Raw genomic sequence first — 24,175 nt, forward strand, 5'->3', positions numbered from 1 at the left:
CAAATACTTGCACGTGGGCAAAAAACTAAGGACATGAACAAAAGTCACTAACTGTGGCATGAATAGAAAAAACTTACTTGGACATGGCATGAAGTGCGCAGAGGTAAACAGAGTGTGACAGGAGTATGAATGCAATGTTGCCAGAAAGACAAACTGAAAACAATGAACTTAAATAATACAGACATGATTAGTGAAAACAGGTGCGTGACTCAAAACGTGAAACAGGTGCGTGACGTGACAAGTGAAAACTAATGGTTGCTATGGTGACAAAACAAACAAAAGTACACAAAAAGTCCAAAAACAAAACAGAACATGACTAAAACAAAACATGATCACACAGACATGACAGAACCCTTCTTTAGTTAAAAATAAAATGATGTTTTTTTTTAAAATTCAAGACAAAATGTTTTTGGTAACACTTTAGTATGAGGAACATATTCTAAGTAACACATACTTAATTTAGAGTTATTAGGACACTAGGGGAACATATTCTAAGTAATAAAGACTTAATTTAGAGTTATTTGGTTAGGGTTAGAGGGTTAGGGTTATAATAATAACTTGGATTTATATAGCGCTTTTCTAAGTACCCAAAGTCGCTTTACATGTAGAACCCATCATTCATTCACACCTGGTGGTGGTAAGCTACTTTCATAGCCACAGCTGCCCCGGGGTAGACTGACGGAAGCGTGGCTGCAATTTTTTATATTGGCCTTATTTATAATAAGGCCATGCCGAATAAGGCATTAATAAGTACTTAATAATGACTAGTTAAGAGCCAATATGTTACTAATTTGCACGTTAATAAGCAACTAATTAATGGTGAATATGTTTCCCATACTAAAGTGATACCATGTTTTTTTTACTGGTGCATGAAATGAACCGTGCATGAACATCACCTTGTTCAAAGAACAAAACCAACACAGTGCATAAACTCACAAGAAATTACACACCTGCAAATCAGTTAGCTGTTGCCGTATCCGTAATACGCTGATAGGGAGAAATTTGTATTTACACGATGAGTCGGGTGTGTTTTGACCTCCGCCGAACCCCTGAGGCCAACTCACCGAACCCCTAGGGTTCGATCTAACCCAGGTTAAGAACCACTGCTTTAAAATCATAAGTTACGTTTTTTTTATTTTGACAAAAATTTGTTTGGTAAGTATTCTAATTATTTGTTGCAATATTGGATGATATTAACGTTTAAAAAGGTATGTAATTTCATGCGGTACATATAGTTTTGTTTGTCAAAATGGAAATAATTAGTATATTCAGTAAGAAAATATTAGGTACTTTATTTGACACATATTTCCAGGCACTCGTGGGCCCCCGGGCCTTAACTTTGGCACATGTGCTTTAAATTAACCATTGCTTGTGCATTTATTTTTTTAAACCCCACCCCCTAAAAAGCACAGACAAATACCTATAATACTTACTTACCACTCTGTTATACGTTATACTGTATGTATCTGTATAACAGAATAACAAGTGCAACACACCAGTGTGTTTTTTGCTGATATTGTGTTTCTAGCTGTAATGGACTGTCTGTCTTTGTCAGGAGGGACTTACAAAATCAGCAGGGGGTTCGATCATTATTTCCCCCGCTGCCCATACACACCACTGACGAGAATGTTATGACCACTAACAACATTAAATCCGATACAACAGCTGTAAAATTCTGCTAAAAATAACAAGTGTAAAAGTTAATACCTAACTAATTTTATATTTGAAAAGGCAGCTGCACCTTTTGTATTGGATCTCATTCTATGGAGTCGATGGCTGATTGGTTGACTTGGTATCATTGATTATGTATGTCATCATTTCAAGCTCTGTCTACTTCTGCATTGAATACCCGGCGTCCATTCCTAAACATAAACTGCATAAATGTGAGGCATTTCCACTCACACCAGTTAAGTGATCATTTGCTGACCCACCTTATGAGGGTCCAGTGTGAAGCTGGGTCGCAACAGGCTGCCTGCGTCTGCATGGTTGTCGTGGTCAACTTCATACATGTTGTACGACGGGTTCCCAATCTCCACATTTAATCCCCCATTGGTCATTGGCTGCCTTTGGACACGTTTCCCCCTGTGGTGTGGATTTTCGCCCGTTATTTACAATACATGTAACGCTGTGCAACAACATGCATGCCACAAAACAACATATAACTTGTTCCACTGTCTTTAACAACTAGAATGACATATTATAATGTTCCAAGACCACAACATGCTCAAAACAAACACAACTATAGGGGCCATTCCATTGAATTTGTGTCATCTGCGTCCCCATGTAATAAAGTGTATAAATATGCAGTACAGTTAACTGTAAAATAGTGTTGTAACCAATGTTCCCTCTAATTGTTCATGTGTCTGAGCAAACACAAAAACTCCCTGAGCATTCAGTGGAGCCCATGTGAGCAACATCACACATGGCAATACCAGCAGCACACCTGTCTCAAACCAATCTTTTATAATAACACTCAAATGAGAAGAGTCATTTTCATGAGATTATTTTGTAATATTAGTGATTTGGCCCACTTGTAATGAAAATAAAAGAAATCTTGTTTATCATAAACTATGGATTAGTATTGTACAATATGTCTGGGTGGGGGTCCTGCTTTGGAAATCATTTGTACCCCTTTCAGAGATCACATTTAGTTCCCCTTAAACATTCTCATGTTGCACAATGAAATGTAAGCATAGGATGAAGTGTGCATTCCGGTAACTTTCTCTCGTAACAGCATTCCATGAGTAATATCAATACATTAACATTAATAATAAATGACAGTAGAATAAGCACACGTATGACTGAGGAGTCATAGTGTAACTTTGTGTGGTGTTTGAGTTGTCCGACATTTTGTGTGGCCATAAACGCACCAGTGGCTTAAAGGTTTGCGTGTACGGCAGAAAATGACTAGTTTTTCGAGATAGAAGTTTTTTACTCATGTTTTTGGTGTGGTTATGGCCCAATGTAAACAGTTTTGCTCAATAAAGTGATCGATATAATTCCTGTCCTCGAAGCATCTCAATAGACGTTACAATAATTGAACGGTGTTGACGAACACCGTTAGGGCCGCTTGTTGTCACTGTCACTCAGAGTTGCATTGCAGAATTACACACATTAAATGTGTTTATTTTGTTTAGAATTCAAATGGGTTTGATTTGGTGCATGGAAAATATTTACTGTGCGCAGAGGACGCTTGAGCAGTGCGCAATTGCGCAGGCGCGCACCTTAGAGGGAACGTTGGTTGTAACGAAACCAATATTTTGGTACCGGTACTAAAATTATTTCCGTACTTTTCGGTACTTTTCTAAATAAAGGGTACCACAAAAATTTGCATTATTGCCTTTATTTTAACAAAAAATCTTAGGGTACATTAAACATATGTTTCTTATTGCAGTTAAGTCCTTAAAACAGTGAACATAAAGACAACTTGTCTTTTAGTAGTAAGTAAAAAAACAAAGGCTCCTAATTAGTCTGCTGACGTATGCAGTAACATTCTATTATTGTGTCAACATTATTAAGGACAAGTGGTAGAAAAGTAATTATTAATCTACTTGTTCATTTACTGTTAATATCTGCTTACTTTCTCTTTTAACATGTTCTGTCTACACTTCTGTTAAAATGTAATAATCACTTCTTCTTCTCTTCTTTGATACTTTACATTCGTTTTGGATGATACCACACATTTAGGTATCAATCCGATACCAAGTAGTTACAGGATCATACATTGGTCATATTCAAAGTCCTCATGTGTCCAGGGACATATTTCCTGAGTTTATAAACATAATATACATTTTTTTTAAACGAAAGAAGATGTTGTGATGCCAAAAAATATTGACGTAATTATAGTGGTATTAACTGGATACGTGCCTGTACTTGGTATCATTACAGTGGATGTTAGGTGTAGACCCACCAATGGCGTTTGTTTACATTGTGACGGTGGTGAGCTACGGTGTGTAGTGAAGCATGTTTAGCTATTCTTCATCCTGCAGGGATGATACTTGTAAGCATTTATTTGTCACCATGGAGGCGAGGATTAGTGATTTAGAAGGAGCTAAAACACTGCCGACGGCGGATGGACGTTAGCTGCTAGCTAGCTAGCCATGTCTTAAAGCATCTCTTCCTGAGGACGTTTCAGTGTTATAACTTCACCTTTATCGTTAGTTAAGCCAAATTGCGTCCGTTTTCCCTTTTCGGTCTACACACTGTGTTTGCTTGTAAGTACTCTGTGATTGTGCGCTGCTGAACATGCTCCTCTGCTTGTAAACCAGCAATGTCATGATTTGACTTTGACGCGGGTCTACTTTTCAGAGGCGGTATAGTACCAAAAATGAGTTAATAGTATCGCGGTAGTATACTAATACCAGCATACCGCACAACCCTACTGTAAAATAGACATCTTGATTTGGGACAGTGTGTATGCACATTGCATATTTTATGAATACAACTTAAAATGTTAATTAAAACTAACATGGACATTGGAAAAATGGCATTTGTTGATGTCACCACTTCCTAAAATAAGACATCACCATGAAATAAAATCAGTAAATGTTATATTTTTTCAATTTAATATTATACTCCTTATCCAAAATACACTTTAATTACAAGTTGTTAAAAAAAAAGGGGGTTTTCACTCAGTCCTGTTACCTTGACAGTCTTGCTCAAATAGTGGGGTGGGCACCCCTGTGGGGGCGCGGTGTGATGCTAGTTACAAGCTTTTGTTTGCCATACCAGAATTTGATGAAGTGTATGTAGTATTTAGCTTCACTGTAACTACGGTGGGAGATGAGGAAAGACCAGTGTGTTGTTTCCTTTATTGTCTATGGATGTTCTCATTCATCAAGGTCATTGTCATTTCAGGGCATTCAATTGTACTGTTTGGTTTGTCATAGAAGACGTTTCACCTCTCATCCAAGTAGGCTTCATCAGAGCTGACCAATATACTGTAAGTCTATGAACATGAACTGATGAAGCCTACTCGCCTAATTTGGGAAATGCTCTCCCTGAGAGAGCATGAGGAGGTTGAGGTGGGCTGGGTTGGGGGTGGGGGGGGTGTATATTGTAGCGTCCCGGAAGAGTTAGTGCTGCAAGGGGTTCTGGGTATTCGTACTGTTGTGTTTATGTTGTGTTACGGTGCGAATGTTCTCCCGAAATGTCATTCTTGTTGCATTCACTTGTGTGTGAAAAACCGTATATTATATGTAACTGGGCCGGCACGCAAAGGCAGTGCCTTTAAGGTTTATTGGCGCCCTGTACTTCTCCCTACGTCTGTGTACAGAGCGGTGTTTTAAAAAAGTTATACATTTTTCTTTTTGAAACCGATACCGATCATTTTTGAAACCGATACCGATAATTTACGATATTACATTTTAAAGAATTTATCAGCCGATAATTTCGGACTGCCAATATTATATCAAATATATAGTATTAATGTATTTTCTAATTCTATGCAAAAAACGTACTCTTTTTACTTTCAGGCCTGAGTCATCTCCAGCTTAGAAACCTTGCACAAAAGCTAAAGATCCCTGAGATGGGTCAATACACATTTTGTGTAGAGTAGGAGGGGGAATTCATATGGCCCTATTAGTGTTGGTTTACCTGACACATGAAACACGACAAATTGCGTGCACCATCCACTTTAGCCGCGAGATGGCAGTAGAGTGTTGAATATCTTAAAACTAGTTTTGTGGTGATTCCAACCTTGACCACAGCGTCAATTACTCAGCGTCAATTACGCCACTACTAACCACATTGTGAAGTATGCGGACGACACGACAGTTGTGGCCTCATCCGTGACAACAATGACATGGACTACAGGGAGGAGGTGAAACATCTGGTTGACTGGTGCAGAACCAACAACCTGGTCCTGAATGTCAACAAGACCAAGGAGATCATCGTTGACTTCAGGAAGCACCAGTCCAGCCACGCTCCACTCTACATCAATGGCACAGCGGTGGAGATAGTAAGCAGCACCAAGTTCCTGGGGGTGCAGATAACTGACAATATAACCTGGTCCCTACACACCGGAGCTCTTTTAAAAAGAGCTCAGCAGCGCATGCACTTTTTGCGTCGGATGAAAAGAGCACAGCTCCCTCCACCCATTCTCACCACATTCTACAGAGGCACTATAGAGAGCTTGCTGACCAACAGTATCTCTGTCTGGACTGGAGCCTGCAATGCCTCAGACTGGAAGTCTCTCCAGAGAGTGGTGAGGACGGCGGAAAAGATCATCAGGACTCCTCTTCCTCCTATCCAGGAGATCGCAAAAAGCCGCTGCCTGACCAGGGCTCAGAAAATCTGCGAAGACTCCTCCCACCCCCACCAAGGACTGTTTTCACTGCTGGACTCTAGAAAGAGGTTCCGCAGCCTCCGAAGCAGAACCTCCAGGTTCTGTAACATCTTCTTCTCTCAGGCCGTAAGACTCTTGAACGCATCATAGTTAAATTATCCCCTCAACTCCCCCCAAAAGGGATTAACTCCATGGAATAAAAAAGACAATATAACATCCATCCATAAACGTGGACGCATGTGAAAAAGTGCAATATATTTATCTGTACTGTAATCTATTTATATTTATTTATTTTATATATATATTTATATATTATTTATATATATATTTATTATTTATATATGCACCTTATTGCTTTTTTATCCTGCACTACCATGAGCTTATGTAACGAAATTTCGTTCTTATCTGTGCTGTAAAGTTCAAATTTGAATGACAATAAAAAGGAAGTCTAAGTCTAAGTCTAATTGCTATGTAGCGTGGCGCTTTCCATCATTTTCACCAGACTGCATTGCAAAATGATTACCCCCCCTTCCCCCCTTCTTCTCACACAATCTCCACCCCGAAATGGAGCCACATGAATCCCTTCCCTACTGCAGTTATCAGATTTAGAGTTGAAAAAAACAAATACACTGAAGCAAAGGGTACCTATGGTGTGGAATGGCCCTTATGTTCTGTTCACACAAACAACTTTCCAACACTTGTGGTAAATTGGTTACTTACCTTTGCTTCCGTCTGAAGATATAAATTCCCGCTACCACCATCACAATCAAGATGACCAGCAGGACGAGAGGCACAATAATAGCAATACTCCCTGAGAAAGACGATAAAGAGATAGATGACAGAGATAAGGTTTTTTTTTCTCCCAAAACAACAATACGCTGAGTGCATGTGATGCTTCATTTACATGTTATGTAAAATGCCTCTTTTTTTTCTATAAAGGCATAAATGGTTTTGGATAAGTGGACCCAGTGATCATTTTTGAGCAACAGCTGGACCTCCAATTAACATGTGGTGAACATGCTGGGTTATGGTAGGACGGAGTTTAGTTACTCTGCGCCAGAATAATTACCAAGACTCATCCAAGCGTAATCATACCAAAACTAACCTCCACTCGTATTATCTGATCTGCTGCTTTTGGGCGCAGGTCTCTCACACTGCGTTCCAGCCCAGTTTGTGGAACACCTGTGCAGACGACAGCGTGATTAAACAAACTTTAGTGACGAGCATCGTTTTGCCTGGGGGGGGGGAGAAAAACCTATTTAAACAATTAAAACAAACACTATGTTGAAATAAACAATTGCGTATGCATGTTGTGTCCACAGACGGAGGGTGATATTTTATGTTGAGGGGGGGAGCGGGAAAAAACACGTCCTCGTGTTGATTGTGTTGGAATGGGCATGACGTACAGCATGTCCCTTGTTAGCAGAGGTGAGATCCAATTTCACAGGAGTGACGCAGATGGGTTCTGTAAAGCATCGATGATCCGGAAGGTGCAACCGGGTAATGGAATTATGACATGCAATCGAATCACACCATCAGGCTACTGTATATACATAACAATGCAGACCCGTGAAGCCAAAGAAAATATGTATCCCACACAAAAATGAATCCAGTCAACCTCCTCGAGCCTGTGTTCAGATAATGAGCGTTAATAACAAACAGGTGAAATTCTGCGTTCCCCTTTCTTAGGACATGATCCAAATATCCTGCTTGCCAACATGCAGCCGGATGAGCGTATGATGTACACAGGTCAGGTTTGAGCTTCGCTGCTATGCTGAGCGAGGTCTGCATGAGATGGGTGAGAGTGACAGCATAGAGTCATGCAGCAACTCATAATGTAACAAGTGCCTCGTTCGAGTTGAGCCGGTGTGTGAATTTAGAGCTTTGCATAAGTGTTGGTCAATGAGGCTGCTCGTGTTGGGTGAATTATAGCTAAAATTCAGTGTTATGCATTGAGTAGAGGTAGTGAATAATGCGAAATGTATGCAAATCTTACACAGTCGTTAAAGTAGGGGCTAACAAGTTCTGACAGTAAAAGCTGTAAATGTCGGGGCGTAAACGTTCCCCCGAACAAATGCCTTGCTCTTATGTTAATTAAGGTCGGCGAGTACATAAAGGTTAATCATGCGTTTGTGTGCCTGTTTAGCATTCATGCTTTTCTTTAAAAGGCTGTTTGATAGATTTAAAGGCCTACTGAAACCCACTACGGACCACGCAGTCTGATAGTTTATATATCAATGATGAAATCTTAACATATCGGAATAACGTCTCGGTATGATGACGTCAGCGCGTGACGTCACGGATTGTGGAGGACATTTTGGGACAGCATGGTGGCCAGCTATTAAGTCGTCTGTTTTCATCGCAAAATTCCACAGTATTCTGGACATCAATCTTTTGCAATTTGTTCAATGAACAATGGAGACAGCAAAGAAGAAAGCTGTAGGTGGGAAACGGTGTATTGCGGCTGACTGCAGCAACACAAACACAGCCGGTGTTTCATTGTCTACATTCCCGGAAGATGACAGTCAAGCTTTACCATTGGCCTGTGGAGAACTGGGACAACAGAGACTCTTACCAGGAGGACTTTGAGTTGGATACGCAGACACGGTACCGTGAGTACGCATGCAGCTGCGATTTCCAAACATTTGATCGATTGCCCGTACGTGCGTGCCGCTATGTGCATGTCACGTACGTAACTTTGGGGAAATAACTGTGCTGTATGAACTTTGGGGAGGTGAACGGTACTTTGGGCTGTGGGATTGAGTGTGTTGTGCAGGTGTTTGAGTTGTATTGGCGGGTTATATGGACGGGAGGGGGGAGGTGTTTGTTATGCGGGATTAATTTGTGGCATATTAAATATAAGCCTGGTTGTGTTGTGGCGTCTTGTGTTTATTTACTGTTTTAGCCATTCCCAGCTGAATATCAGGTCCCACCCGCCTCTCACAGCATCTTCCCTATCTGAATCGCTCCCACTGCCCTCTAGTCCTTCACTCTCACTTTCCTCATCCACGAATCTTTCATCCTTGCTCAAATTAATGGGGAAATTGTCACTTTCTCGGTCCGAATCGCTCTCGCTGCTGGTGGCCATGAATGTAAACAATGTGCAGATGTGAGGAGCTCCACAACCTGTGACGTCACGCTACTCGTCTGCTACTTCCGGTACAGGCAAGGCTTTTTTATCAGCGACCAAAAGTTGCGAACTTTATCGTCGATGTTCTCTACTAAATCCTTTCAGCAAAAATATGGCAATATCGCGAAATGATCAAGTATGACACATAGAATGAACCTGCTATCCCCGTTTAAATAAGAAAATTGCATTTCAGTAGGCTTTTAAATGTCATTTGCATTCACATTTCCTGGACATCTAAACATCTTTATGCATTTGTACTTAAAGTCAATTCTAATACACGAGGTACCTCGGGATACGAGTACGTCATCTCACGTTTTTTTCAAGATGCAAGCTTTATCTCGGCTAATTGTTATTCTCCAGGCTGCGGACAAAAATTCGGGGATACGAGCCGAGAGGCATTAGTTAGCGTGGCGAATGCCACAGTGCACTGCAAAAACTGAAATCTAAGTAAGATCATATATCTCAAATAAGGGTGATAGTTGCTTATTTTCTCACTAAGCAGGTTTTATGTTGGAGTGTTTTACTTGTTTTAAGGGTTTTGGTCCTAAATGATCTCAGTAAGATATTACAGCTTGTTGCTGAGATGTTATGACCTATATTGAGTAAAACGTGCTTGAAACTAGAATATCAACTGATGCAAAGCTGTGTCATCAACACTCACAAGTATAAAAACTACTTTTTTAAAGTAATAATTTCTTACTTCAAGCATGAAAAAAAAAATCATGATGTCGAGCGCATTTTATTATGTCAAGATAATGGCACTAGCATTTACTTAATTTAAGAATATTTTTCAACATATTGAGCAAAAAGATCTCTTTTTTTTTTTCTACCAAGAAAAGTTAACTTGTTATTAGTGAGAATATACTTATTTTAAGGTATTTTTGGGTTCATTGAGGTTAGCTAATTTTACTTGATTTGGAAAGACTAGACAAGTCGAATTTTCTTGTTCTATTGGCAGATAATTTTGCTTAGTTCAAATAAAATACCCCTAATTTTTGTATATTTTTTTCTTGTTTTTGAACACTGACTTTTTGCAGTGTGAACCCCGTAAGATCCTACCAATACGTCCGGTTTTACGTGCGTATAGCTTGATGATGTACAACCCATGGAAAAAAATGATGGAATCACCAGTCTTGGAGGATGTTCATTCAGTTGTTTAATTTTGTTGAAAAAAAACAACATATAACAGACATGACACTAAATAGTTGTCATTTCAAATGGCAACTTTCCGACTTTAAACCTGCTCAGTGGCTCAGTAGAGTGTCCGCCCTGAGACTGGAAGGTCGAGAGTTCAAACCCCGGCCGAGTCATACCAAAGACTATAAAAATGGGACCCAATGCCTCCCTGCTCGGCACTCAGCATCAAGGGTTGAAATTGGGGGGTTAAATCGCCAAAATGATTCCCGAGCGTGGCCACCGCTGCCGTTCACTGCTCCCCTCACCTCCCAGGGGGTGAACTTGGGGATGGGTCAAATGCAGAGGACACATTTCACCACACCTACTGTGTGTGCGACTATTATTTGGACTTTAACTTTAAGAAATACTAAGATAACTCATGAAAACAAATTGCGGTAGTCAGTAACAGTTTAAATTTGAGATCAAGCAAAGTAAAACAATTATGGCATCACTCAAACTGAGGGGAAAATTAAAAACAAACAAAAACACAAACACACCACTAGCACTTTGTTGCACCACCTCAGGCTTCTATAACAGCTTGCAGTCTCTGAGGCTTGGACTTAACGAAGGACGAATAGTACTTTTCATCAATCTTGCTTCAACTTTCTCTGATTGCTTGTCATGGACCATTTTTTTCCATTCCCACCATACATTTGGATCGAGATTCGGATAATTTGCAGGCCACGACATTGACCGAGTGTATCTTTTCTTCAAATAAATATTTTTGACAGTTTTTGCTCTGTCAAGATGCATTATCATCTTGAAAAACTATGTCATCATCCCCAAACATCCTTTCCATTGACAGAAAAAGATATGGGTCCAAAATGTCAATGTATTGAACATGTTGAAGCTTTTATTAGTAGATTGCACAGTACAGTACATATTCCGTACAATTAATCACTAAATGGTAACACCCGAATACGTTTTTCAACTTGTTTAAATCGGGGTCCACGTAAATCAATTCATGTAATGCCATTACCTGACATGCAGCCCCTTATAACTAATGGCTGTTGAAATGTGTATGTTTTCTTCAGGCAGTCGTCTTCATAAATCACCAAACAAAAGTTCCAATTTGCGATTTTTATCACTGAATATGATAACATCAATAGTCCATGGTTGCTTTCTTTAGCCCACTGTAACATTGTTATTATGTTTAAGTCAGTGACGTGCGGTCACTGGAGGCAGGTGAGGCGGGGCCTCACCTGCCATCATGGAAAGAAAAAGAATGTAAAAAGAAAAAAATAATAATTAAATTGTTATATGTATTCAGTGGTTATGCTATAAAGTTATTTTCCATTTAACTTCACCAGTTTTAGATTATTTTTATTCAAAATGGCTGAATTTTCACATTTGCCGTTCAAATACTGAGAAGAGACGGTGCGGTGATCAGCACTGCGTTGTGCCTCAACATGGATTGCGGACTCGGCTAACTGCTGGCCTGCTGTGCAGTGAGACTGTATTGCTATATGAACTATATTATACATTTCCATAGTTTAGTTAGCTGAGGTATATAATGTACAGTGTATTTTGTCAACAACTGTATGTGTGTAACGTATTTCTTGTGCTGAGCAATCATAAAACTGCTGCGATGACGCACTGTGTGAGGCTCGCAGTAATCCCGCCTCCTGGTGCCGGTTAATGCACCCCCGCCGCAGAATGCACCCCCGACGGGAGCGCCACACCAATCAAAGCCCACACCCAAACCCTCCACGTGCAAGACCGAATCCACCCAAAAAAAAAGTCACTTAACAAGAAGCCAAAAAGTGCACAAACAACAATGCTCGCGCCGGAGGAGCCGTGAACGACTGCAGGGACACAACATTAGGTACACCTGCAGACTGCAGCAAGGATTTCATATTTCATTCATTCACAACTCCTCCAACACGAACACCACTGTTCCCGCACTCATAAGTTAAGGTAAGACCATAATAACGTTTTTTTAATTAAATGTGCTTTTTTGTGTGCTACAGTTTGTATGTGTAAAGTTAAAGTTAAGTTAAAGTACCAATGATTGTCACACACACACGAGGTGTGGTGAAATTTGTCCTCTGCATTTGACCCATCCCTCGATCACCCCCTGGGAGGTGAGGGGAGCAGTGGGCAGCAGCGGTGACGTGCCCGGGATTCATTTTTGGTGATTTAACCCCCAATTCCAACCCTTGATGCTGAGTGCCAAGCAGGGAAGAATGCTGGTATGAGCTTTTAAACATAACCCGTTAACTGCTGCCAATCAAATGGTGAATAAGATACTCTTTAGGGGTCATATGTTTGTAAATCTGACTGTGATGAAGTCAGTGCCTCACCAGCCATCAACCTCACCGCACGTCACTGGTTTAAGTGTTAATGGCATATTTGTATTTGTATCTGTATTTAATGCCCCATTTATTTGAGGCGGTTTCTTACAGTTCGATCACAGACAATGACTCCAGTTTCCGCCAATTAGTTCTTCTTTTGTTTTGCTGTGCATTTTCTTTCAGTTTTCTGTCTCGACGCTTTGAGGTTTACCTTTATCTAACAGTATGCCTGCCTTTTTACAACCTTCCCATGTTGTTTGTACTTGGTCCAGATTTCAGACACAGCTGACTGTGAATAGTCAGCATATTTTGCAACTAGAGATGTATATCGTTAGGATTTAATCAATACGATACTCTTATCGATATTCGTTGTCGATACCGGCATTTATCGGTACTCTTATCAGTACGATATGTAATTGGTGTATATAAAGTTTTGGATTTTTTTTTTTTTTTAATTACCAACATCTCACAGAAGGAAGTCTTTAATCAACACCTGCTTTTAAAGTCTTAAACAAGTCAACTATGTTTGCTAATGCAGTTGTTATGTCATCAACTTGTAAAGAGCACACAGATCCATCACTGTGTTTCTATTCATTACAATCACACTCGGCGGAACTATCATTTATGCACTCATGTGCAAAGCACAAACCTTTTAAATGACACACCTTTTTGAATATATATTACAAATAAATACAGTCAAATAGCATGTTATGTGAGTATGCATTTTGTAACAATAGAATTTGTTTTGTATTTACGTTGCACACGTTGCACAGTGACAGACCAGAAATTGACGGCTTCTTACCTCTGTATGTGTCTGTGTTGTGTGAACAATATAAATAAAAAGACTCGGTGATCAAGTGCAATGTTCAAATGTCCAGTTGTACAGTGAAGAGACAGAACTAACAAACACATTTAAGCAAGGTGTCTGTTAAAGCCATGTTGCGAATGCGCCACATTGGAGTAATGTCAGACGGCGACTACGGACCTGTCAGCGGATTTTTTTTTTTGCGTCAAAGCAACTTTCTGGATTATTTTAATGTACTTGAGTGGATTATTATTATCCTGTGGATTAATGGATCGCTCTGAGGACGGTTGATGAAGCGCGGTAGCGGCGGTCGTGACTTAAGTGTCGTTCACTTGAAATTGTGTAACTCTTGTTAGCGTGTGTGACTTTTGAGGATGAATTGTGGTGTTACAAACCTTTGTGTGGTGTTGCTTCTTATTTGCAATTATTACAAGCTAATATGTTATGTGTATGCAGTATCAGCTGAACCAAATGTGACAGCAAGTCATGATAATTCACCTGCTCAGTGGCCTAGTGGTTAGAGTGTCCGCCCTGAGATTGGTGGGTCGTGAGTTCAAACCCTGGCCGAGCCATACCAAAGACTATAACAATGGGACCAATTACGTCCCTGCTTGGCACTCAGCATCAAGGGTTGGAATTGGGGGTTAAATCACCAAAATGATTCCTGGGCGTGGCCACTGCTGCTGCTCACTTCTCCCCTCACCTCCCATTGGGTGAACAAGGGGGTGGGTAAAATGCAGAGGACACATTTCACCACACCTAGTCATTGGTACTTTAACTTTACCACTGTCAGCTAGATTAAAAAAACCCGACGTCAGTACCGTTAGTCGAGAATCTTCACGGTCCACGGTGTGCGACCCAATTAGGAACCGGTACTAAAAAATACCTGTACACTGTATACATCTCTATTAGCAACATTGCAAGATGAATTACATTCTTGAAGCAGGTTGACAATCCTCTCCTTTGTTTCAAATGACATCTCTCCTGTTAGGGCCATGATTCATGTCAATCCACCTGATGCAACAGCTCTCCAAGATGCGAAAACTCCTTAACTGCAGACTAATAAACAGGTTTATTCTTATGCAGGTAAAGAAAGTACAATTTACAGTTTATGTTCAGGATTTTTTTTGTGTGTGTTTCTTGCAGCCAGAATGATACCATTTGAAATGACAAGTTTTGTGTGATGTCTGCTTTGATTGATTGATTGATTGATTGAAAGTTTTATTAGTAGATTGCACAGTGAAGTACATATTCCGTACAATTGACCACTAAATGGTAACACCGGAATACGTTTTTCAACTTGTTTAAGTCAGGGTCCACTTAAATTGATTCATGATAAATTTATATACTATCATCATAATACAGTCATCACACAAGATAATCATCAGAGTATATACATTGAATTATTTACATTATTTACAATGCTTTGGCAACTGAAAGAACATCCTCCAAGTCTGGTGATTCCGTAATATTTTCCAGGAGTTGTAGTCATTAACGGCAGCCAAAATAATACAAACATACACAAAAATATCTAATTGGTAAACATTTATCCATGAAAATATGAGGAAACTGCATTAGACGGAGAAGTAGCTGAAAGGAAATACCGTAGAAGTCCATTCTCCAAGGTAATTGATATAAATGTTTTTACATTACTTCATAAAACTACTGTAGTTGTTTGTATTACAAACCCCGTTTCCATATGAGTTGGGAAATTGTTAGATGTAAATATAAACGGAATACAATGATTTGCAAATCATTTTCAACCCATATTCAGTTGAATGCACTACAAAGACAACATATTTGATGTTCAAACTGATAAACATTTTTTTTTTTTTGCAAATAATCATTAACTTTAGAATTTGATGCCAGCAACACGTGACAAAGAAGTTGGGAAAGGGGGCAATAAATACTGATAAAGTTGAGGAATGCTCATCAAACACTTATTTGGAACATCCCACAGGTGAACAGGCAAATTGGGAAAAGGTGGGTGCCATGATTGGGTATAAAAGTAGATTCCATGAAATGCTCAGTCATTCACAAACAAGGATGGGGCGAGGGTCACCACTTTGTCAACAAATGCATGAGCAAATTGTTGAACAGTTTAAGCAAAACCTTTCTCAACCAGCCATTGCAAGGAATTTAGGGATTTCACCATCTACGGTCCGTAATATCATCAAAGGGTTCAGAGATTCTGGAGAAATCACTGCACGTAAGCAGCTAAGCCCGTGACCTTCGATCCCTCAGGCTGTACTGCATCAAGAAGTGACATCAGTGTGTAAAAGATATCACCTTATGGGCTCAGGAACACTTCAGAAACCCACTGTCAGTAACTACAGTTGGTCGCTACATCTGTAAGTGCAAGTTAAAACTCTCCTATGCAAGGCGAAAACCGTTTATCAACAATACCCAGAAACGCCGTCGGCTTCACTGGGCCTGAGCTCATCTAAGATGAACTGATACAAAGTGGAAAAGTGTTCTGTGGTCTGACGAGTCCACATTTCAAATTGTTTTTGGAAACTGTGGACGTCGTGTCCTCCGGACCAAAGAGGAAAAAAAACATTCGGATTGTTATAGACGCAAAGTTGAAAAGCCAGCATCTGTGATGGTGTGGGGGTGTATTAGTACCCAAGACATGGGTAACTTACACATCTGTGAAGGCGCCATTAATGCTGAAAGGTACATACAGGTTTTGGAGCAACATATGTTGCCATCCAAGCAACGTTACAATGGACGCCCCTGCTTATTTCAGCAAGACAATGCCAAGCCAGGTGTTACATCAACGTGGCTTCATAGTAAAAGAGTGCGGGTACTAGACTGGCCTGCCTGTAGTCCAGACCTGTCTCCCATTGAAAATGTGTAGCGCATTATGAAGCCTAAAATACCACGACGGAGACCCCCGGACTGTTGAACAACTTAAGCTGTACATCAAGCAAGAATGGGAAAGAATTCCACCTGAGAAGCTTAAAAAATGTGTCTCCTCAGTTCCCAAACGTTTACTGAGTGTTATTAAAAGGAAAGGCCATGTAACACAGTGGTGAACATGCCCTTTCCCAACTACTTTGGCACGTGTTGCAGCCATGAAATTCTAAGTTAATTATTATTTGCAAAACAAAAATAAAGTTTATCAGTTTGAACATCAAATATGTTGTCTTTGTTGTGCATTCAACTGAATACGGTTTGAAAAGGATTTGCAAATCATTGTATTCCGTTTATATTTACATCTAACACAATTTCCCAACTCATATGGAAACGGGGTTTGTAAATTATATTGTATTTTTTTGTTAATACAATTGTATCTAAAACTTTGATAGATGTTAAAATGGTGGTGTTTTATGGGCAACCGATGTATCTTAAAATCCTATCCCGAGGTACCACTATGCTATTACACTTAAAAAGGGAAACTTCATAAATGTACTGTTGCACATTCTGGTAACAACAGACAAACTTGAAATAAACAATATAAAGCTAGCTTGCTGCATGCTCCAGCTTGGGAATGTTGCAATAACATAGTAGCAATAAATAGTAGCAAGCAATCACTGGAACCGTATGTACAGTATGTATTGTCTTTCCTAGTTGTGAGCACTTATTACATGAAAAGTTACTACAAGGTGGTACAAAGAGCCCATCTACTGGTCAGGCTACATAATGGAGCCGGATGGAGTTGAGTGAGGCGTCAACAAAGAGGGTGAGAGGGGCTCTGAATACAGCCAGAGAGGTGACCTACTTGCAGCGTGGTTTGTTATGAGCTGTTAATGTGCACATCCCCTCATTCTGACAGAAGTAATCGCAGGGGTTGGCCAGCTCATCACAACGTTGGTTCTTGAAACCTGATGTACAGCTGCAAAACATTGTGTTGGGAGTGATAACACAGCCTTTAAAAAAGGTAGACTGTTGACCTTTTGGTTGCATGACGGCTGGAGTTCAAACTGTAAGCCTTTTTCAAATAAAACATTAATTGTAATGAGTCATTTGTATTTGTCACATTGAAATACTAGTTTTATTAACCTCTTAAGGCCCAAGCTGTTTGTTTACATGCTTTTTTTTTATTTCTCTTTGCTATTTGGGCTTATTGGACCCTAATTAGAATAAAAACTAAGAATCATCTTTTGAAATTATGTACTTAGTCCATAAGTACACAAACGTGTACTTCATGTTTAGTGACATGCTAATTCTTATTTTTACACTTTTTTTTTCCAAATTCCATTGTATGTTATACTCTTCTGACACCCCCAGATGGCAGTATAAGTGTCCACATAAGCGGCCATAAGACCCCAATTCAGTAGTGTACACAATTTTGGAAAAAAGAGCTAAAAGGTGCTGTCCACGCATGTGGCCACTAAGGCCTTTAGAGGTTTTAACACAGAACCGCTCTGTTACTTTCACAATAAGTGGAAATCGGAAATTACCTATTAAGAATTTAAGAGGCTGCACTTTTATTTTGAATTTGGAATTGTTCACAGTCCTTCTGAGAGACAAGTTACATGTATTTTCTTTGCATTCTAAAGATAAAAAAACACTCAAATGGGAGCAATCCATTCTGCCTCTAAGTCACTTAAAAATGCATCCAAAAACCACGAACAAAACTCAATTTACTGTCCGTAACCTATATAATAATCAAACTTTGTTTTAAAAGAGAGAACACCAAAAACCTTTTTTCTACCTCAGTAACACATTACCTTGCGTCGGCATGCTAAGGCATTCGCCGCAAGTTAGTTTCTGCGTTAGCAACTGAATGGTTTTTGAGTTTTTAATACACAACACAATGTGATAGGACACAAATCTTTACTGACCGAAAAACATGAGCAATCATATTACAGTATCTGTAAAGTATCATCCCGCATTTCATGTTTTGTTTGCAGACGGCTAGCTGGACGGTGTGTGTGTACTACAAGCATGACGGGCTGCATGATCAATAACATAGTGACTTAGTCGATGGATGGTTGTGCGTTTGTTCAGCTGGTCGGGGACAATGTTTTGTAGCGTCCATCGATAACAAAACATTGTGTGCCTCAGTGCAACAGAAACAAATTTCTGTCGACATACTGTAGCTTAGCAAAGTTCACATTTACGCCTAGTAATGATGGTACTGACTTTTGGCTACCATCTGCTCCAAAGTTTCACCCTTGCTTCGTGCTCGCTGAGCTTTTTTAAACAAGCAGTTCATACTAATTATGGTCAGCTTCAAATAGGTAAGGTTGTAAAGCCTTGTCCAAAAGAAAAAGAAAAAACACAAGTATGTTGGCGGAAGTAGGAACATTCGCCTTTGTTACCGTAAGTAGGAACACTCGCCTTTGTTGCCGGAAGTAGGAACACTCGCATTTGTTGACATAAGTAGGAACATTCACATTTGTTGCCGGAAGTAAAAAAACACTCGCCTTTGTTGCCGGAAGTAAAAACACTCGCCTTTATTGCCGGAAGTAGAGACACTCGCCTTTGTGGCCGGGAGTAGGAACACTCACCTTTGTTGCCAAAGTAAAAACACTCGCCATTGTTGCTGAAAGTAAAAACACTCATCTTTGTTGCCGGAAGTAGGAACACTCGCCTTTATTGCCGGAAGTAGAAACACTCGCCTTTGTTGCCGAAGTAAAAACACTCATCTTTGTTGATGGAAGTAGAAGCACTCGCATTTGTTGCCGGATATAGGAAAAAAACGTCTCTATTGCCGGATGTAGGAACACTTGCTTTTGTTGCCGGAAGGAGAAACACTCGCTTTTGTTGCCGGAATTAGAAACATTAGCGCTTGTTGCCACAAGTAAGAACCTTCGCATTTGTTGCCGGAAGTAGGAACCCTCACATTTGTTGCCGGAAGTAGGAACACTTGCCTTTGTTGACAGAAGTAGAAATACTCGCATTTGTTGACAAAAGTAGGAACACTCGCATTAGTTGCCGGAAGTAGTACACACACTTTTGTTGCCCGAAGTAGAACACTCCCTTTTGTTGCCGGACGTTAGAAAACATGCCTTTGTTGCCGGAAGTTAGACTATTTGTCTTTGTTGCCATAAGTTAGAATACTCGTCTTTGTTGCCGGAAGCAGGGACACTCGTCTTTGTTGCCGGAAGCAGGAACACTCGCCTTTGTTGCCGGAAGCAGGAACACTCGCCTTTGTTGCCGGAAAGCAGGAACGCTCGCTTTTTGTTGCCGGAAGCAGGAACACTCGCCTTTGTTGACCGAAGTAGGACCACTCGCCTTTGTTGACCGAAGTAGGAACACTCGCCTTTATTACCGGTAGTAGAAACACTCGTCTTTACTATTCGTCTTTGTTGCCATAAGTTAGAATACTCATCTTTTGTTGCCGGAAGCAGGGACACTCGCCTTTGTTGCCGGAAGCAGGAACACTCGCCTTTGTTGCCGGAAGCATGAACACTCGCCTTTGTTGCCGGAAGGCAGGAACACTCGCCTTTGTTGCCGGAAGCAGGAACGCTCGCTTTTGTTGCCGGAAGCAGGAACACTCGCCTTTGTTGCCGGAAGCAGGAACACTCGCCTTTGTTGCCGGAAGCAGGAACACTCGCCTTTGTTGCGGAAGCAGGAACGCTCGCTTTTGTTGCCAGAAGCAGGAACACTCGCCTTTGTGACCGAAGTAGGAACACTCGCCTTTGTTGACTGAAGTAGGAACACTCGCCTTTATTACCGGTAGTAGAAACACTCGTCTTTATTAACGGAAGTAGAAACGCTCGTCTTTATTAACGGAAGTAGAAACGCTCGCCTTTGTTGCCGGAAGTTAGAATACTCGTCTTTGTTGCGGAAGAAGGGACACTCGCCTTTGTTTGCCGGAAGCAGGGACACTCGCCTTTGTTGCCGGAAGCAGGGAACACTCGCCTTTGTTGCCGGAAGCAGGAACACTCGCCTTTGTTGACCGAAGTAGGAACACTCGCGTTGTTGACCGAAGTAGGAACACTCGCCTTTGTTGAACGAAGTAGGAACACTCGCCTTTATTACCGGTAGTAGAAACACTGTCTTTATTGACGGAAGTAGAAACACTCGTCTTTATTGACGGAAGTAGAAACACTCGTCTTTATTGACGGAAGTAGAAACACTCGTCTTCATTGACGGAAGTAGAAACACTCATCTTCATTATCGGAAGTAGAAACACTCGTCTTTATTGACGGAAGTAGAAACACTTGTTTTTATTGACGGAAGTAGAAACAGTCGCATTTGTTGACGAAAGGAAGAACACTCGCCTTTGTTACCGTAAGTAAAACCACACATCTTTGTTGACGGAAGCAGAAACACTCGCTTTTGTTGCAGGATGTAGGAAACACTCGCCTTTGTTGCCGTAAATAAGAACACTCGTCTTTGTTGCCAGAAGTAGAAACACTCGCATTTGTTGACAGAGGTAGAAACACTCGCCGTTGTTGCTGGAGGTAGGAAGTCGTTTGCTAGGAGCAGTGAAATCGATGTGCCCAGGAAAATGAGTTTTGCTAGTGCTTAAAATCACCAAAACATGGTACATATTGTTCATATTGTTATGAATGTGTCTTGTCTACAATATTGATATACTTACAACGTGCACATAAAACGACGGGTAGTTTTTGAAGACGTTTGAGGGGGCTTTTAAGGTAACAGGGAACTTCCATTAGCCCCAACTTACGAGCGTTTTTTTTTTTTTTTTTAATCTTTAGGATGCAAAAAAAACCAAACATCTGTATCTTATCGCTCATAATGATTGTGAACAATAGGCAACGTTCCAAAAGAGGTGCAGTTCCCTTTAAGGCATATGCAGATCAAACAATGTTTGTATAAGAAAATGTACTGTCTTACTTGAAACGCAGTAAACTCTCTCCTTGTAGAATAAACCATATTATTAATGAACACAACACAACAAACAACACATAATAATACGATAATATACAGATACACATGTTTTCAATTTGAAAATTATCATTTAACAATCCAATGAACCATTCTTAAATGTAAATGTTACCATTGAAGCAAAAATACATAACTTTAAAAAGTATGGTCAACAAAAAATGCCAATAAAATATATTTGCATACACGCAGTTTGGGATTATTCTGTAGAGTAAAATAAATCAGTATAAATCAAGGATGGAGAGTTGCTCCGATTAAAACGTGTGGTGGTCAAGTGAAATGTGGGAGTAGTGCTGGTAGAAAAGTGTGACTGCTGTAGGAAGGAACACTTGTGAATACATTTTGAAAAACCATAAAAGCATTGCATTTCGAATGAAAGAAAGCTGCCTATTTTGAGCTCCTTTTATCCGATGAAGAAAGTTAGCTCCAGGTACTCTAAAAGATGACAGATTAATAACTGCTGAGCTACAATCACATGTGTTGCTGTGCAAAAAAAAAAAAGCATCTAAAGTAGAAAACTGTGAATCAGATGTACCGTATTTTTCGGAGTATAAGTCGCACCGGAGTATAAGTCGCACCTGCCGAAAATGCATAATAAAGAAGGAAAAAAACATATATAAGTCGCATTTTTTGGGGAAATGTATTTGATAAAACCCAACACCAAGAATAGACATTTGAAAGGCAATTTAAAATAACTAAAGAATAGTGAACAACAGGCTGAATAAGTGTACGTTATATGACTCATAAATAACCAACTGAGAATGTGCCTGGTATGTTTATGTAACATAATATGGTAAGAGTCATTCAAATAACTATAACATATGCTATACGTTTACAATCTGTCACTCCTAATCGCTAAATCCCATGAAATCTTATACGTCTAGTCTCTTACGTGAATGAGCTAAATAATATTATTTGATATTTTACGGTAATGTGTTAATAATTTCACACATAAGTCGCTCCTGAGTATAAGTCGCACCCCCGGCCAAACTATGAAAAAAACTGCGACTTACAGTCCGAAAAATACGGTACAATATATGCTGCACAAAATCATAACCTGGCGTGTCGGAGTCCAGGGGGAAAGTGGGGACGTTGTAAAGTTTGAAGATTTTTTTTTTTCAATATGACATTTTAATATACAAGCTAAAGAAAGGCATCATAATAAATGGTTATATACATTAGCTCAGCAATAAGGTAGCGTGAATCAAATCAAGCATCGTCTGAGACTCAACCTTTACTTCGAACAGTTCACTCAGTACAGACGTTTTAATGTCATTAAAGCTCACATTTAATCATTCACACACAGCACCGACATTTAGGAACAAGGATGCGGTGGTGAGAAGAAAGGTGCAAATATAATATATGTATTTGTATATATGATATAGACATAATATATCAGTATATATAATATACTGTACATATATTATGTAAATATTACGTATATATGTTATATTTTATATCGTCTATTTATACCTGCATTGTCCTTTCCATCCTTACACTTTCCATCATTGTAAATGAGCTACTGTGTGGAACAATTTCCCTTGTGGATCATTAAAGTTTGTCTAAGTCTAAGTCTAATAAATCTATCTGTACTACTGTTGATTAAAGTTAGAAACAGAGACGTCACTAGGTTTTAACTCCCAGGTGATGCACTAGTTATAATACAATAATAGTAATATTAATGTGTTAGTGTTGTACCGATACCAATATTTTGGTACCGGTACCAAAATGTATTTTGACGGTAATTTTTTTAAATAAAGGGGACCACAAAAAATGGCAGTATTGGCTTTATTTTAACAAAAAAATCTTACAGTACATTAAACATATGTTTCTTATTGCACGTTTGTCCTTAAATAAAATAGTGAACATACTAAACAACTTGTCTTTTAGTAGTAAGTAAGCAAGCAAACAAAGGCTCCTAATTTAGTCTGCTGACGTATGCAGTAACATATTGTGTCATTTTCCATTCTGTTATTTTGTCAAAATTATTAAGGACAAGTGGTAGAAAATGGATTATTAATTTACTTGTTCATTTACTTTGGGGGTGACCGGTACTTTTTAGAGGCGGTATTGTACCGAATATAATTCATTAGTATCACGGTACTATACTAATACCGGTATACCGTACAACCCTATTTTTTTTGTATGTTTCAATAACTTAAATAGCAACGTTATCGCTATATTGCTAATATTAGCATGCTAACATTTTTTTCTAGCATTTTAGCTAGTTTTGTATGTTTAAACCTAAAAAGTCATGGATTTTAATACTTGGCACCATCTTAGAAGTATATTAACTTCTATTATGTTCGCAAGCTAATTTTTGTATGCTAACAATAACATGCTAATATTTTATGCTAGTATGTTAGCTAATTTTGTTTAAACCTAAAAATCATGGTTTTTGATACTTTGCGCCATCGTAGAAGTAGGTAATTCGACCTTTGTTAGCATGCTAACATTTTATGCTAGCAATAAGCTAATGTTTTAAACCTAAAAATCATGGATTTTGAGACTTGGCACCAAGTATGTTCACTTCTCCTATGTTAAAATTAGCATGCTAACACTGTGTGTGCTTGTAAGTACTAGTGATTGTGCACTGCCGAACATGCTCGTCTGCTCGTAAAACAGCAATGACACGACATGACGACGACGGGGAGGGGTAGGGTGACCGGTCTTTTTAG

The 24,175-nt window shown here is 39.6% G+C and overlaps 1 protein-coding gene across 2 annotated transcripts in view; it reads right to left on the reverse strand.

Annotated features, from left to right (window-relative positions):
- lrp1bb (low density lipoprotein receptor-related protein 1Bb) overlaps positions 1-24,175 on the reverse strand; it is a 1,021,613-nt gene that overhangs the window by 13,124 nt on the left and 984,314 nt on the right. For both annotated transcript variants that reach the window (XM_072912020.1, XM_061926507.1), the window contains 4 exons: positions 17,416-17,529; positions 7,392-7,468; positions 7,007-7,097; positions 1,932-2,082 (listed from right to left, as the gene is read on the reverse strand). In XM_072912020.1, coding sequence (XP_072768121.1) covers positions 1,932-2,082; positions 7,007-7,097; positions 7,392-7,468; positions 17,416-17,529 — 433 coding nt within the window. The remainder of the gene's footprint in view (positions 1-1,931; positions 2,083-7,006; positions 7,098-7,391; positions 7,469-17,415; positions 17,530-24,175) is intronic.

Source organism: Nerophis lumbriciformis, linkage group LG31 (genome assembly GCF_033978685.3).
Source record: "Nerophis lumbriciformis linkage group LG31, RoL_Nlum_v2.1, whole genome shotgun sequence".
Lineage (NCBI taxonomy): Eukaryota > Metazoa > Chordata > Actinopteri > Syngnathiformes > Syngnathidae > Nerophis > Nerophis lumbriciformis.